A 15,177-nucleotide genomic window follows, 5' to 3' on the forward strand; every position below is an offset into this window, starting at 1 on the left:
TGTGACCACAGAAAAGTGATTTACCTCCTCTCAAAATCCAATTTTCTAATTAATAAAAAATGACAGTAATAATTCTTCTAAGGGAATATGTGGCGATTAAATAGGACAACATATGAAAATGACTGTCGCTTAGTAGGTATTCAACAAATGTCAGTTTCCCTCCTTTCTTCCTTCCCTCTTTCTGTTCTTCCATAATGATTGAAGTTACACATTTTCATCAGTATGTTTGCAGTTGACATTTGGGCTATTGAGTGATTATATGTGGCCAGGTGGGGTATTTTCCTTCTCCCTCCCTCCTCTGGGTATGGCATATACCTGTCTAAAGGAAGAGAAGATGATAGCATCCTAATATATAGTAGATGCCCACAAGATGGGAGATCTAGTGTGGAAGACCTGATTATTTTTCAGCTAACACACACAGAAGGAAGACCACTACTTAGGCTCTTTCCTCCTTTTTCTTCTTTACTCTCTGAGAACTGGGTAAATTGGGGAAAGCCGAAGGACTGACTTACCAGTTTCAAACTCATGGACCTCAGGGCCAGGCAAATTGTAAATGAGTGAAATGGGCAGGTATGAAAAAAGGTAACATCGTTACAAGATCCGTAGGGAATGTCACCTTTACTTTGGCATGAGGGTGCAACAGAGTGTGTTAGGAGAGAGCACAGCCCATTTAAAGGGGACAGCCATTACTCAGCATCAGATAATTATTGCTGTGAGGAAATATGGGTTCTCTATCTCCAGATATTTTCATTTTTCAAGGGAACTCGAAAATATAAATATGTGAAATCTCTTGATTTTTAATCCTTGGCAATTAAACTAAATTCTAAGATAAGACTCTGTGGACCAATCAAAAAAGACTGTGCCAGCAGGATATGGCCTGTGAGCTGAAAGGATCATGGAGCCTGGGGTCACTGGTGAGGGAAAGAAGACGTTAAGTGGAGGAAGACTAGAGAGAGGGAGAGAGAAAGCTAGAGAAACAGGACAAATGAGCTATCCTGAATCTCCAGCTCCCTGTGAACTCTGAAACGGGTTAGAATGTAGGACCGGAATCCCAAGAAAAGGATTGCCTTATATGTGTATACTTAACCAACTGAAAATAAGACCATCTGAAGCAAGCACAGCCCCATATGTACTATTGGGTTTACGTATGATTCTATTTCAACAACCGAAGTTGTCTCTCTTTTGCAAACAATGAATTACTTTAATTTTGCATGAAAGGTATAATACATCCATGTAAATAAGAGAGCAAAGAAGTTTTCTGAATGCTTTTATTTTTTGGGAACAAATATTTATCACTTCTCAGGCTCTTCTTGATGGAAAAAGGAGAGTTAGTGATAGATTTGTTAATGACATTTAAAAAATGTGCTTTGGTGTATAGAGCTAATAATGTACATTTTAGGTATGTTAATAATAAATTAAGGTTATAATGGTTGTCATGTTAGAGAAAATAATGAATAGATTAGTCTCAGCAGAAATAAAATTAGTTTTGAAAGTGGATAATCTGGAGATATCAAAACCTAAAAAAATTAGCCTCATACAACATTCTATTATATGCAATTGTTTGATGAATAATATTCAATTACAGAATGTAATACCGCACACAGTGCCTGACATATAGAAGGATTTCAGCGAATGTTTGTTAAATTTTATTGCTTTTTAACACAGTAATTTTCCTCAGTAATAATTTCTGTAACTCAGATAAAAATAGATAATTGTAAGAGATTTTTTTTTTTTGGTTTCTTGTAAAAGTATATTCTTCTAGAGAAAATAGCAGCAGCAGAAGAAAGAGAGAAAAGAAAGTATGTGTGTGTTCTAAAAAGTGATTCCAACTCAAGTTATTCAGAGATGAATACTTTGACCCTGTCTGTCTTTATGGTCCCTACTGACAATAAGCTGCCAATAGCCTCAGCCTTATTCTTTTTTTCTATTTATTTTGGCTTTACAGAGATCCGGTCTCAAGTCACGGGAATCTCCATGACCTTCGATTGCTAAACTTTTTCTTCCTTCTTTCGCTCTTGTTTTACTCAGAAGGCCATGCCAGGTGGTATAAGGGTTTCCTTTTCAGAGCTGAAGGAAGGATCTGGGCTGTGGAGTCAATAGAGAAAGCTTTGGCCTCGGTGGTTTCTTGGTTCTCGACTCACCTATTCTGTCAGCATGGAGGCCTCTTTACAAACGTGTTCTGATTGGCTCTTTTAGATCCCTGTGCTTTGCAAAGTTCCTTTCTCCCACTGCAATATTATTAGGATGTAACCAGCAAGAAATGCTGTGGGAAGCTTTGGAGGTAGGAGAATAGGATCCAGAAAGAATTGCACTAAGAAGAAAGGAATTTCCTTTGGTGAGCTCCATGGTCCAAAGGTAGCCCTGAGCTGATTCCAGTGAGGAACCGAGGGTGGACTTTCTTGTTTGGTTCTTTGGCCGTTTTAGTTGCCCCATCTGGGCCTAGGATATGCATCAGGAAAGAAATCAGCCTCAGTTGTGTCGTCTCATTTCCTTCTCATCTAAACTTCAGCTTCTAGGCATCGCACTGTAGTTTTGGGTGGACTCTTGGGCTCTTCTGGCTTGTTTTCAGTTTTCTTTGCTTCCTCATTAGGGTTGCTTTCATTGGCCTTCTCCTCTTTCACTACTTTAGTTTCAATCATTTCCTTCTGCTGATTCTTATTTGTAAAAGGGAAGGTCTTCACATACCTGCAGGCATAAACATAAAATTCAAGGGAGAGACTTCTATGTAACACATATAACAACAGATAACGCTTTGTCCGCGATGGCCCATGTTGGCACAGTACACTGTGTACCTGGGTACCTTTATTTCAGAGAGATGCTAACACGTGCACTCTCAAATACATTAACACATCCCCACCTTAATGGATTCATTTAGATGGGACAGTAAGTTCACAGAACAAACTTTAGGCTGACCTCACAACCCTCCCACCAAAAACGAAGACTTGAAAATCAAATAAAGCATATACCTTTTCCCTGTTTGTCAGTCTTTTCTTTTTGTTTTTTGATTTTCAAAGGGATAACCATTGACCTATATCTAAAGGCTGGATGACATGTGTGTTCTTAAATCGTAGGAGAGATTGGGTGGTAGGGAGGAGAGGTGAGATGAGGGAGAAAATTTGCAGCGTAAGAGGACTGCTGTCTCCATTTTGACCAAGAAAATGCTAATAACAACCCAGGAAAAACAAAGGTACGTATGTGACAAAGATTACAGGACTAATGATGTGCCAACAACCCTACCTTTTGACATAGCAAACTGCGAGACCAGCTGCAGCAGCAAAGAAGAGGAGAGCAAGAATTAGCAGAGCCGTGGGAACACCTGGAGGAAACAGAGACATGGCCAGTTGGTCCTTCACGTACATTTCAGTACACATGAGCACTGCTTTTCTAACAGTTCATTTCACAGCGTGATCAACACAACAGATAGTGCAGGAGAATAGCCTTCTCTGTAAGCACACAGAGGATGGGATGTTGGGCCCTCATTTGCTTCTTTGCTTCTTGCCTGTAGAATCCTTGGCCTTGCCTCTTTGTGCTCTCTCTATTCTATAAGTTGCAATATGACAGACTTCATTTCCCCTCTGTGGCCTTGAGATGATAAGTTTGGAGCTAAAAGTGTAAGACCCCTACTTTTAAATAGGAAAACAAACTTTCCAAAACAAAGTGTAGGCATTTAAGATATATATGTTAAAAAGAACTTCTACATATTAATAGACAGTAAATTACTTTTTAAAGGCTTTGTTTTAAAAGTGAAGCCGTTTTATATTCATAATTTTTAGTTTAATAACCAAGGTTCTTTAGAGTCCTCAAGTTCTATGGTTTTATGAAAGTTGAGTTTGCAATAAGCCTTTATTGTATTTGGCAGGTCCTGAGTGCCCGATCTGGTGACAGCCTAGATTCTATGCATTGTCTGTTACACACAAACACACACACACACGCACATAATGCAGACACAGAAAGCTTTTACCTCCAAACCCAACAGCTTCATTCTTGAATGCTACTTTATTTGTAATGGATGATTCAGTTTCTGTAGATATGGTGCTAGTTTCCATAAAAGCTTCCGTTATGCAAATTAATTTTCTTTTCCGTGGAGTAGAAGTGGAAGCCAGAGCTGCAGTGGGAGCAAGAGCAGGTGTAGTAGAGAAAGGTGCATCGGGAGATGATGCTGAGTATGTGCTGTCACTGACAGTCATTTCTCTTGTGTATGTGTCATTTTGAGTGTTGAATATGGTATCTTTGATGGTGGTAATTTCTGGAATGCATGAGTTAATCCAAGTATCTGTCAGGGAAGGGAAAAATGAAATAACAAATAAGTATGGCAACAGCTTACTAACTGGTTTTCCTGCTTCTAGTCTTACTCCCCTCCAAACCCCTTATATTGTGGGTGGAATGGTCTTACAAAAATGCAAATCTAATCAGATGACTTCCTTCCTTAGAATCCTTTGGTGACTGCCTCCACTGTGTGGCCTCAAAGACCCTCCATGATTTTGGCCTCTGCTGACATGACCCATCTCCTCTGATCAGTCTTTCTCTTATTCCTCCTGCCATGTTGAAATTCCTTCAGTTCTTTGATATGCTTTCTCTCATATCCAAGCCTTTGATCATGATGTTTTTTCTTCACTCTTTGCCCCCTCTTTCTTTAGCCAACCCTTCCTTATCCTTCAGGTCTCATATTGAATATCTCTTTCTTAGGCAGACTTGATGACTAGATTGGGTCCCTGGGCATATGTTCTTGTACCTCCCTATACCTCACTTGTCACGGTTCTCATTATACTGCTTCCCACTGGACTGTGAGGTCCTTGGAAGCAGAAACCCTGTCTGTCTTGGTCATCATGCTATGTGCACTGTGCCTGCCTCATAGTATGCACTCAAGACATATTTGATGACAGAAGGAAGGGAGGAAGGAGTAGATGGGGAGACCAAATATACACACATGTCACCGCTTTAGGACAAAGATCTACTAAAACCAGATTTCTCTGTGCTCATAAAAAAAAAAGGAAAAGGGGAAGGGAAGGGGTGCAGGTTTGCTATTCTATCTGTTGAATTTGATAGAGAGGAAACTAATGTTTGTTAAGCATCTTGTTCTGAGTCAACCATGGAACTTCATTTAACAATTTGATCAAACTCTCATTTATATAGGAGGAAACTAAAGTTCAGAGAAACTGAATGACTTTCTGAAAGAAACATGACTAGTAAATAGCAGAGCCATGAAATATATTATAATAGGCATCTATTTTAAACCCCTAGTTATTTGTGGTGGTGGGTAGCATCAGTTGGAATGTTAGCTATGAAAAAAAGTTATTCCATTTTTGAAAATTAAATAAATTACCAATCAAGAACATGGCTGCTACTGATAAAACATTTTTGACCACACATGTACTCGGTCAGAATTTTCTACTTTTCATTTTACTTTGAAAAGAGCTCTATTCAAATAGACATTATCCTTGACCTCTGCCCTGAACTTTTAATTACATTACCCATTTTGAGCACATGCTAAATTCTTCCTTCAAAAAATGAACATTCTTGAATATCAGGGGGAAAAATATGCTGAGTGTAGTATACTGTGTTAGGAACTGAAAATACAGAGGCAAACAAGGTATGGTTCCTGTTTCCAAGAGACAGAGATATTTTGATAAGGGTCAGGGAGGTCACCAGGGATTCACAGAGGGGACAGCATTTGGGCAGGGTATGGGGGATTAATGCATTCAGTCAACAAATATGTATTGAGCTCCAGCTCCGTATCAGGCACTGTTCTAGGTGCTAGGATGTGGTGCAAACAAGACAAAGTCCCTGCTCATAAAGGGCTTATAGGCTATTGGAAGGATAGAGATAATAAAAAAATAAACAAATAAGCCAGACATCTCAGAGGATGGTAAACGTTGAGAAGCAAATGAAACAAGGTAAGGATTAAACTGGTAGGGGTAGGGATGGGAGACAGATACTCTGGATAGGGTGACAGGGTGATAAAAGAAAGTCTCTGTGGGGAAGTGATACTTAAGCTGAGACCTGAATGATGAAACGTAGCCAGTCATTGAAGATCTAGGGCAAAAGCATCCGAAGTAAAGAGGACAGGATGTTCAGGAGCCTGAAGCTGAATGAATTCAGCATGTTCGATGAATAAAAGGCCAGGATGGCTGGAACAGAGCAGCAGTTTATCTAGTAGGGAGGAGGGAAGAGAATATCCCAGTCAATAGGAATAGCATGATCCAAGAATCCAGAAGTTTGAAAGTGTAGTTATGTTAGAAAAATGACAAGGAGAGCAGTGTGGTTGGAGAGGGGTGTGTGTACTTGATTGGGAGCATGAAAGACTGAAGCAGGAGGTGAGACTGTGAAGAGAGATTGGAGCCAGAGTATCACAGTTCATAGCTGCCATGTTGGAGTCTATTCTGTAGGAGAGGGAATTTTCATCTGGGGTCCACAAACCTCCCAACTGATATACAACAGTTCTCATATATGCCCACTTTCATGTGCAAAAGCCTTCAAAGTTTACATCATATTCTCAAATAGGAAGTCATCCAAGGGCTGTGGAGCAGAGGAGTAACATAATTATCAGTGGAGGTATGTGGAGGATGAAAGGCAGAGAGGAGAGAGTACAATCCAGGAGCGAAGAAGGAGCTTACTGCAATTTCACAGAAACAGGGAAATCCAGCAGTATTGGAATGCTAAAACTTAGATCTTAGAGATCTTCTAGGGAAAAGTGATTCTCAATCCTGGCTACAGATTAGATCATTTGGGGATATTTTAAAAAATATTGATGCCCAGGACCCACCTGAGCCCACGTTATTGAAGTGTGGTCGTGACCATTTTACTGTGTCATTTTACTGAGGATTAATGAGATGTAAATGTGTAGGGCCTAGCATAGTGTATGGCATAGTAGAGGAGATCTATAAGAACTAGTTTCCTTTGCCTCTCTGTTCATCAGGTGTAGCCGAGAGGCCACAGTATGAGGGAGCAACAGCAATCTGGTTCCATGATCCCTAACTGGTTGAGGGTGCAATGCATCTCACCTGGAAGTGTTAGGACCTGGCTCTCCTTCCCCTCCATATACGTATACATATATGCATATAATACATACATATAATATATACTATACATATAATTTCTCTAGACTGTACCAAGTGCTCTGATAGATATTGAACACAGAGTGTGGTTGGAGTTCAAGAGGAAAGGTAGGAGTAAGGGGTATGGGAAGGCTTCCTGGACAGGTTGGTCTTGAGATTTGAATAAGGAGTAGGAGTTAGCCAGGTGGTGAGGAGAATGGGCATCGCGGCAGAGGGAACAGTAGGAAACAAGTGGCGCACACAGAGCACTAAAAGCACGTTTGATCCCCAAAGCTCACGAAGATGGCAATAAGAAGGATAATTAGGATAAGGTTGAGGGACAGGGTTAGCATACTCTGATCCCCAGACCTCACAGGATAGCAATGAAAAAGGAAGTTATGAAAACAAAGAAACCTAGGGTAAGTTTAGGATTAGTGTTAGGACGAGGGTGAGGGTAACCCTGATCCTCACAGAGGTGGCAAACCGAGGCCGGCGAACTTAATTCGTTTCAAAATAATAATATAACCACACAGAAGAGTGAATTGCTGCAGGCCACTTTTGCCTACAATTCTCAGACAGTATATCCTTAGAGGGATATCTTCTGAGGACTAGAGGAAATGCAAAGAAATCTTAAATTGCACTCAGTAGGTTTATTATTCCTAATAGGATTGGTTTTATAATTTTGAAACTATCATAGGATAATAAGCTGTATTAATATTATTTATTGGGTACTAAGATTTTCCATATAAGAGAAAAAAGATAGTATAAAACAAAGTAAACTAAGTATAAAAACAAGGTAAACTAAGAAAAAACTTGAATTGTTAAATTTGAGTTGGAAATATCAATACAAATTGATAACTTTTAAATATATATTTGTGTGTGTGTGTGTGCGTGAGAGAGAGATTCTTCTTTATCAAAGAATGCCAGCTAATACATGCAGAAGGAAGACTAGATTTAGAAAATCACCATTTTGCAGCCCCACATATAGTTGATTCCAGCAAGGATCATCAATGGCTGCTTACGCTATTAGGTAAAGTTGGTTGGGAGTCAGAATATTTGAATGGTGCCAAAATATGCCACTATAGATTATATACTCATTGCAAAGGGGAAAACATATCTTTATGAGTTCACTAGAGAAGTCTGGCAGTCACCTTCTTACTCAAATGATCAAAGTTAGCATGTTAAAGAGGTACATACCGACATTAAGTACCTTTTCTTGGGATGTGATCTAAAGTACATGATATCATCTATGAAGTATTTTTGCCAAAAATATTGAACATGAGTCTAATCAAACCTCACTTGACTTTAAGTGTACAGGAAATACAGGGGATGGAAGTACAAGTTCAATGAAACCATGAAGAAATGCACGAATCCAAGTCCTCTTCCCCTGGCTCCTTTTTGTTTAGTCCAGAGGCTGGGTATCATACCATCACACTGACAGCTGGCAGGCAGGCCAGGCAGTTAAAAGGCCAGGCCATTTGATAGGCTGGGCTAGCTATGAGATAAGCAGGCATGTGAACCACCTGTTCCCCAGCCAAAAGTCATAGGTGGAAGGGGCGGAGGAGAGAAGGAAGGTGCTGAAGAAAATGTTGGAGGAAGCTTTGTGTTCCAGTCTTGACTCTGCCCCTAACTGTAGGACTTTGAACAAGCCAAACCTCCATTCTGAGCTATAGTCGTTTCATCTTGAAGTGAGGGAAGTGGACAAAGCATCTTTCAGAACCCTTCCTAGGCCAAAGCCTCTGGGTTCAGAAAACTGCTTGGACTTCATGTTGCGCTTGGGCAACATAATGTTGCTGGTGCACATTTATCTCCTAATCTTAGAGACTGACTTTGGAATCTATCCTTGTGTATGACTGCTCAGCTGTCTAAGCTTTGGAAGGTCAGATTTATGAGTATGTATGAAGAGTAATAAATCAGATAGAGGTTCTTATGACAAACTGAGAACACGTATCTAGTAAAAGAAAAACTTTCTGAGAAGTCATTTAGGTAACGCCCTTGGGCTAAGGCAGCCAAGGTCTCCAAGCAAGGCTAAAAGGAGAACTGTGTGACCGTGAGCAAATCAGGTCTACTTTCTAGCCTCAATTCCTTCCTTCATAAAATGGAGATTGGCTCTAGTTCTTAAAAATGTCAAATGCAGCATCCGACATTCCCCTCCTGTAAAAGAATGTGAGGTAACAGAAAGAGCATAGTTTCAGAGTTCGATGTGTGTTTGAATTCTTATAGGAATGAGACCTTAGACAAATGTACTTAGGTCCTCTGAGCTAAGTTTTTTCATCTGTAAAATGGGGATGACAAAGCCCACCTCGTCGGGAGATCGTTCAGGTACAGTGAGATAACTTAGGACATCACTCTGTCCACAGTGGATGTTTCCTCCCCGTCTTCCTGTTTATCTTGTAGGATGGAGAGGGGAGCTGAGGGAGCCTCCTGGGATGCCCTCACTCTATATTCCTCTAACTTTTTTCTCTAAGCGGCACACTGCCACCTCTAGCCTGGTCACAGAGTCGGTTTGGGGAGGATTAAATGACCGTCACCATTGCTTCTGCTGCTGCTCAGCGTTACTCTCCTCAGACAGGTCATAGCGCTAGACAAGCCCCGAGAAAACATGCCGCGTGGAGAGGCTGCAGATTTGACTCACCAGATGAGTTGTGACAATACGCACTGAACTTCACACTGAGAGAATTTCTCCAAACCAGGACGCCCATCCCGTTCTTCCCACACCTGGGGTTCGGGACAATCCGAGGGATGACCAAGACCTTATCTTTAACCCATGCATAACTGTAACAGAATACACATTAGTTGAGTGGACACATTTATCTCTATTGCTGAACAAGAACACAGAAACAAAAGAGCTCCAGGAGTGTTTGTGAATCCAGCTGTTTCTCACCTGCAAGTCTCAAAGCCAGACCTCCAGGCTGCTTCGATCTGGTCTCTGCTGGCCAAAGTTAGACCCAGCAGCCTACAGGCCTCCTGGGCTTCTGTGAAATTCAGCTGCTCCCTTGCCTTTCTGTTCACAAGGGTGACCCCCACAATTCTGCATGGCCTTGAGATGGAAAGCTCTGCAAAACAATCACAGAGGTCCTCAGTTTGCTGCTGTCCTTGTTCCCAGCCCTAGGCTCTCCTCCCTAGCAGAGTATTAGTGTCTTGATACAGCAATGAGGTCCTTGTGGCCTGAACTGAAGTTTAGAGGTAACAGGACACAGGCCAGTCATTTCCCACAAGGACATCTTGCTGGGTTAGGCGGGTGCTTGCTCTGGTCCAAGTTGCACCTCTCAGCAGATCCGCGTCCATCGCCTTGTTCATTACATGGAGGCTTTCGGCTACCAGTTCCTAGGATGGGATCTACGTGATGTAGTTGCTCTGAACTTTTTTGGAGTCTATAAAATGAAGGGTCTGAGGCTTTGAGAAATAGAATTCAGGGCTCCAGTTAATAGAATAACCGGTTAGTAATACTCAAACTAATGTGGGCTGGGGACACCACTATTTCTGAGATGGGCTGAAAAATGTTGCACTTGGTATAACAGGATGTGAGCTTTCTCAGTCCTGGGTCTTCTCTGACCATTGGGGGGCAGGCTTACTCAGAAGTTCCTGGAGGAGCCGGGCAGCAAATCTTGCATGGAAGAGAAACTAAATAGAGGAAATAGTTTTAGAATCAGACCTGGATTTGAATCCAGCCTGTGTGACTTGCTAGCTCTGTGAACTTAGGCTAGTTATTTCATCTCTTTGGGCCTCAGTTTCCTTATTTATAAAATTGAGGGAGTAACAATGTCTATTGTATAGGGTAGTGAGAGTTAAATGAGTTAATTCAAATAAAAATGCTTAGCATAGTGCCTGCCATATAGTAGATGCTCAATAAATCATAAATAACATTTTATCATTATAACCAAAGCATTTTGGTTTTAGTCTGCTAATGATTGATCTCCCTGGGGAAGCTGAGGCAGTTGAATAGTTAAAATGTAAATAATATTTTACTCAAAATCTAATGAATCTGAGAGTTCTTTTGTTCCCTTCCCCTGGTATCTGGGATTTATAAACCCATAAGAAATTGCAAAGTTGCATTGCATTCAGGTACATTATTCCTATTGGGCTTCATCTACAAAAGTCCATAAAAAGACATTTCAATTTCCCAATTAATTCCTTGTACACAGATCTATGCATTGGATGCCCAGGCAAATGCTTTGGCCACTTTCTAGTTTGGTATTTAAAGGAAGTTTCTTCTTGCAAACACAGAAGGAGTATATCTAAGTCCTCCATATGACCTTGCTGCGCTCTGGAGCAGGAGGCTGGGAGAAGGGATATATATATATATTATGTGCAGTATTTGTGAATGGCCTCGTTTGCCTCCACACCCTGCTCTCACCAAAAGGGAGACCAGAGAACCAACACCCGATATGAATGTGACAAAACACCCGTTATGACTGTTATGCGCTAACACTTATACCAATACTCATATTAATACTAACACTAATATTAATTCCAACATCTATCATCTATTGATGTTATTCTGTTCCAACCCCTGTCTCTTTAATAGAAAACTGAGGCTCAGGGAGATTAAGTAACTTTCCTAAGCCTAAGGATTAGAGCAACAAGGGGGTAGATTGGGAGCTATCTGTATCCAGTCATGACTGACTCTGAAACCCCAGTTCTTAACTAGGACTCTGTTCTGTTTCCCACTGTGCCACAGGGAGAAGATGAACACACACACACACACACACACACACACACACACACACACACAAAACCAGAGCTGAACCTCAGGGCACACCATTTGTCCTGGGATTTGGCTCATTTAGCCCATGAGCTTGCTATTGCTCAAACCTCTACGGCTGTTCCTTTGGGAATACCTGTAGAGAAGGTTTATTAACTACACTATAAAGTTCTCTTGATACTCTCTCTTCATACCTCATTTTTACTCTAAATATTATGAGTAATGACAGACCTATTCTGGGCAACAGACCTCACTTTGAGTATTTCTTCTATTGTTAATTGGCTGTGGGACGTTGGGCAAGTCAGCATTCTCATGTGTAAAATGGGCATGGTTATATTTTCTTCACAGAATTTTTGTCAGAATTAAATTAGGTAACTTGTACCTAGTGGAAGCTGGGTTCATAGTAGGCAGTCAACAAATATTAGTCAATTTTGTGCTTTCCTATTTCATTTAAGGACAAAAATAGGGAGCTGGAATCCAAGGGGTGCTCCAGTAACCCCTTCCTTAAGATTTCTTAGCAAACATCAGGCATAGTAGACATAATGTATGCTTAGGAATCAGACAGAGCTGAATTCGAGCCCAAACTTTACTATATCCTGCCTGTGTGACATTAGGCAAGTCACCTGGCCTCACTGAGCCTGTTTCTTCAACTGTAAAATGTCTTCTTGAGAATAATATATATGTAATATATAAAATATATATAAATACTAGTATATAATGTATATGTTATAACGACTGACAAACAATAATGTACAACTGAAATTTCACAAGATTGTAACCTATCATTAACTCAATAAAAATTAAAAAATATATATATGTGTTATGCTAGTTCCCATCTAACCCACTCACCGTCATCAGCCACCTTTTCCCATGGTTCTGAATAACTTTCGGTTGTTTCCAAAAATTTAATTTCCTTAGGAAACTTTTGCCATTATTGAGGATGGTCCAAAGAGTGTGATGAAGTCAAAGAACAATTTCCAAAATAGTTGAGTAATGGCAGCATTTTGGGGAAAAGTGAACAGTCTCCCCAGGAGGATTTCAAAGAGGACCAAACTTACTCAAAAGCAACAGTTCTGGTATTTGAAAAAAAGTCCATCACATAACCCTAACATTCTTTATAAAATTAAATACATCAATATATGAGTCAACTCTGCATATCTGTTCCCAACATATTTTATATCTCAGGCCGTCTTTCACAGAGAAGCATGTAAGTTTTCTTTTAAAGTGCTAAGATTTTTATTTGCCCAAAGCTGTAATGAGTGATGTGCGGTTACAAGTTTTTGCCTACAAGGCAGAATGAGGTTACCACTTAGGCATCTTAAAAGCCCAGAAGTCATTTCAAGTCATTCCTTTGGTAGAGAGCTGATGACTAATTTTCAAACCTATATTTTCACAGATTTTTTTCAGTTAGTTAGTTATTTACTGAATATTAAAAACATATGCATTCCATGATAGTTATAGTAAAATTGAAATTAAAATAATTAACTGGCACTTCCAAAAATATAAAACAGGCCAATATTCTGTGAAAGTTAGCCATTTTTCTCAGGCTTAGAGATTGCTTAAAATTTACACGATCATGATTTGCTTTTTCAGTGAAACACTTTTAAAAACACATGCTCTCTCCTCAATACTCTATTTCAAAACATTCTCATTAAAAATATTCCATAACCAAAAATAAAAGGCAAGGTAACATGAAAGTAAATGTGAATCATTTCGGTGAAGTTGACCATAGGGTGAAAATATTTCTGGCAGAGCAATACTATCAATCAGATCTTCTGTTGACATTAGGGTCACTCCTACTCCCGGCCCTCCACAGTCAAGAACTGAGCAGGCTTAGGACTGTGTAGGGTCTCACCTTGTCTCAGGTTGGCAATCTAGTAATAAACTTACCATCTACTCGGAGAGAGCCTTGGACTAGGAGCCTTGTGGTCCAGATGGCGACAAGAAGCAACACCAGGCTGAAGCACTTGGCCATTGTGCCAACCTCTTCAGAGCCAGAGAAGCACCTCAGATGACCACCGGCAGTAAGAGTGGCAGACAATCACCAGTCTGGATGGAGACTTCTGGAAATACGTTGGGGCCCCCACTGCTCCACTTCACAACTGAGACATCCGGATTTCCCTGCTTTCAAGCTTCTGACTTGTCAAGGTCACTAGGGGAAATGAGTGACATCCCTTGAACGCCCAGGCTGTACTTTGTGGATGGCTTTCTGGAAAATTTAGCTAATGCTGACTCAGAAAACACACAAATGAGGAAGGCAGATAGCACAGTGTGAACTGCTGAAGGTTTCCCTAATTCTCATCTTCCCACCGCCCACCTCCCCCACCAGCTCAGTTCTCACACGGTCCATTGTTATTGCCTGTGGAGCCCATTCATTTATATACTCCCAGGAATGTCTTTGTCTCTAAAGGAGATTGGGCACGGACCATGCTTATTTTCCTCCCATAATCCGTGTTTTTTTTTTTTTCCAGCTGCATATCCTTGTGGTCTGTGGGGGGATGATACTGAGGCCCATGACTGCAAATGCCTATTTAAATATCGAAGACAGAGTATTCTTGCCTCCCTTTGGGACTTCTTTTATGCATTTGAAATTTTGACACCATTACAGGTGATTCTTTCTTCAAAGAAACCAGACACATAATAAAATTCATTTTTACAAAACATAACTCGGGGACAATTTACAAAATTAGTAATTTTACACTTTATAAAAGGGTTTTTGACTTTACAAGAGGAATCGCCACAGGGGTTCTTTGTAGAATAACTCTCTCTTTAATAACTTCTTTAATATTCTGGTAGACCAAACTTCAATTTAGACTTCCCCTTTCTCATTTGGTGAATGTGAGCTTTATCTGTACTGTGTTGGAGCTGACTGCACTGTCTATTTTCCCAGCTGGATTTTCAGTGGTTTGTTCCCCAAGGTAATTATGGAATTCTGGCTTGAGAGTAATGCCTTGAGCAAAGGTTTATGAGTTTTCTCCCAAATGAATGTCATTTATAGGAATAGTCTGTGGTTAACTAGTTCTCTTCTATACACATGATATTGGTCATGAGTTAGATATCTGTGCAGAAAATACCAACAACGAAAGGAGAGTCTGCTCTACACAAACACAGGGGATTCGCCCTCAAATAGCTCCAAAATCTAACTATCTTTAGATCTCTTTTCTTGGGTGAGCACAAGCTCCAGGCTATGGGTACCTCAGAAACATATGTGACTCCTTCACCACGGAGCCAGGTAGACAGGAAGGCAGGAATCATGTCCTCTTCCTCATTATCCTTAAAGCCAGCATCACGCCTGAAAGACAGCTAGGCTTCAGGAATTTGATCAAGTGTTACAAGAAGAAAGAAGGAAGGAAGACAGGAAGGGAAAAAATGAATTATGGAAGGCAAAGCTTTTGATGTGGAAATAGCTTCTGAGAAATGAGAAGATTGACCTAAATT

At 40.4% G+C, this 15,177-nt stretch overlaps 1 protein-coding gene across 1 annotated transcript; it reads right to left on the bottom strand.

Moving 5' to 3' along the window:
- Positions 1–1,911: 1,911 nt before the first annotated feature.
- Positions 1,912–14,146, bottom strand: LYVE1 (lymphatic vessel endothelial hyaluronan receptor 1). Its single transcript, XM_014844184.3, has 6 exons — positions 13,630–14,146; positions 9,919–10,090; positions 9,670–9,809; positions 3,962–4,273; positions 3,238–3,316; positions 1,912–2,685 (listed from the first exon to the last, which is right to left on the bottom strand). Exons 1-6 carry the CDS (start codon positions 13,712–13,714, stop codon positions 2,499–2,501), a joined length of 975 nt encoding a protein of 324 aa, XP_014699670.1. The 5' UTR covers positions 13,715–14,146; the 3' UTR covers positions 1,912–2,498.
- Between the last annotated feature and the right edge of the window lie 1,031 nt (positions 14,147–15,177).

Source organism: Equus asinus, chromosome 20 (genome assembly GCF_041296235.1).
Source record: "Equus asinus isolate D_3611 breed Donkey chromosome 20, EquAss-T2T_v2, whole genome shotgun sequence".
Taxonomy (NCBI): domain Eukaryota; kingdom Metazoa; phylum Chordata; class Mammalia; order Perissodactyla; family Equidae; genus Equus; species Equus asinus.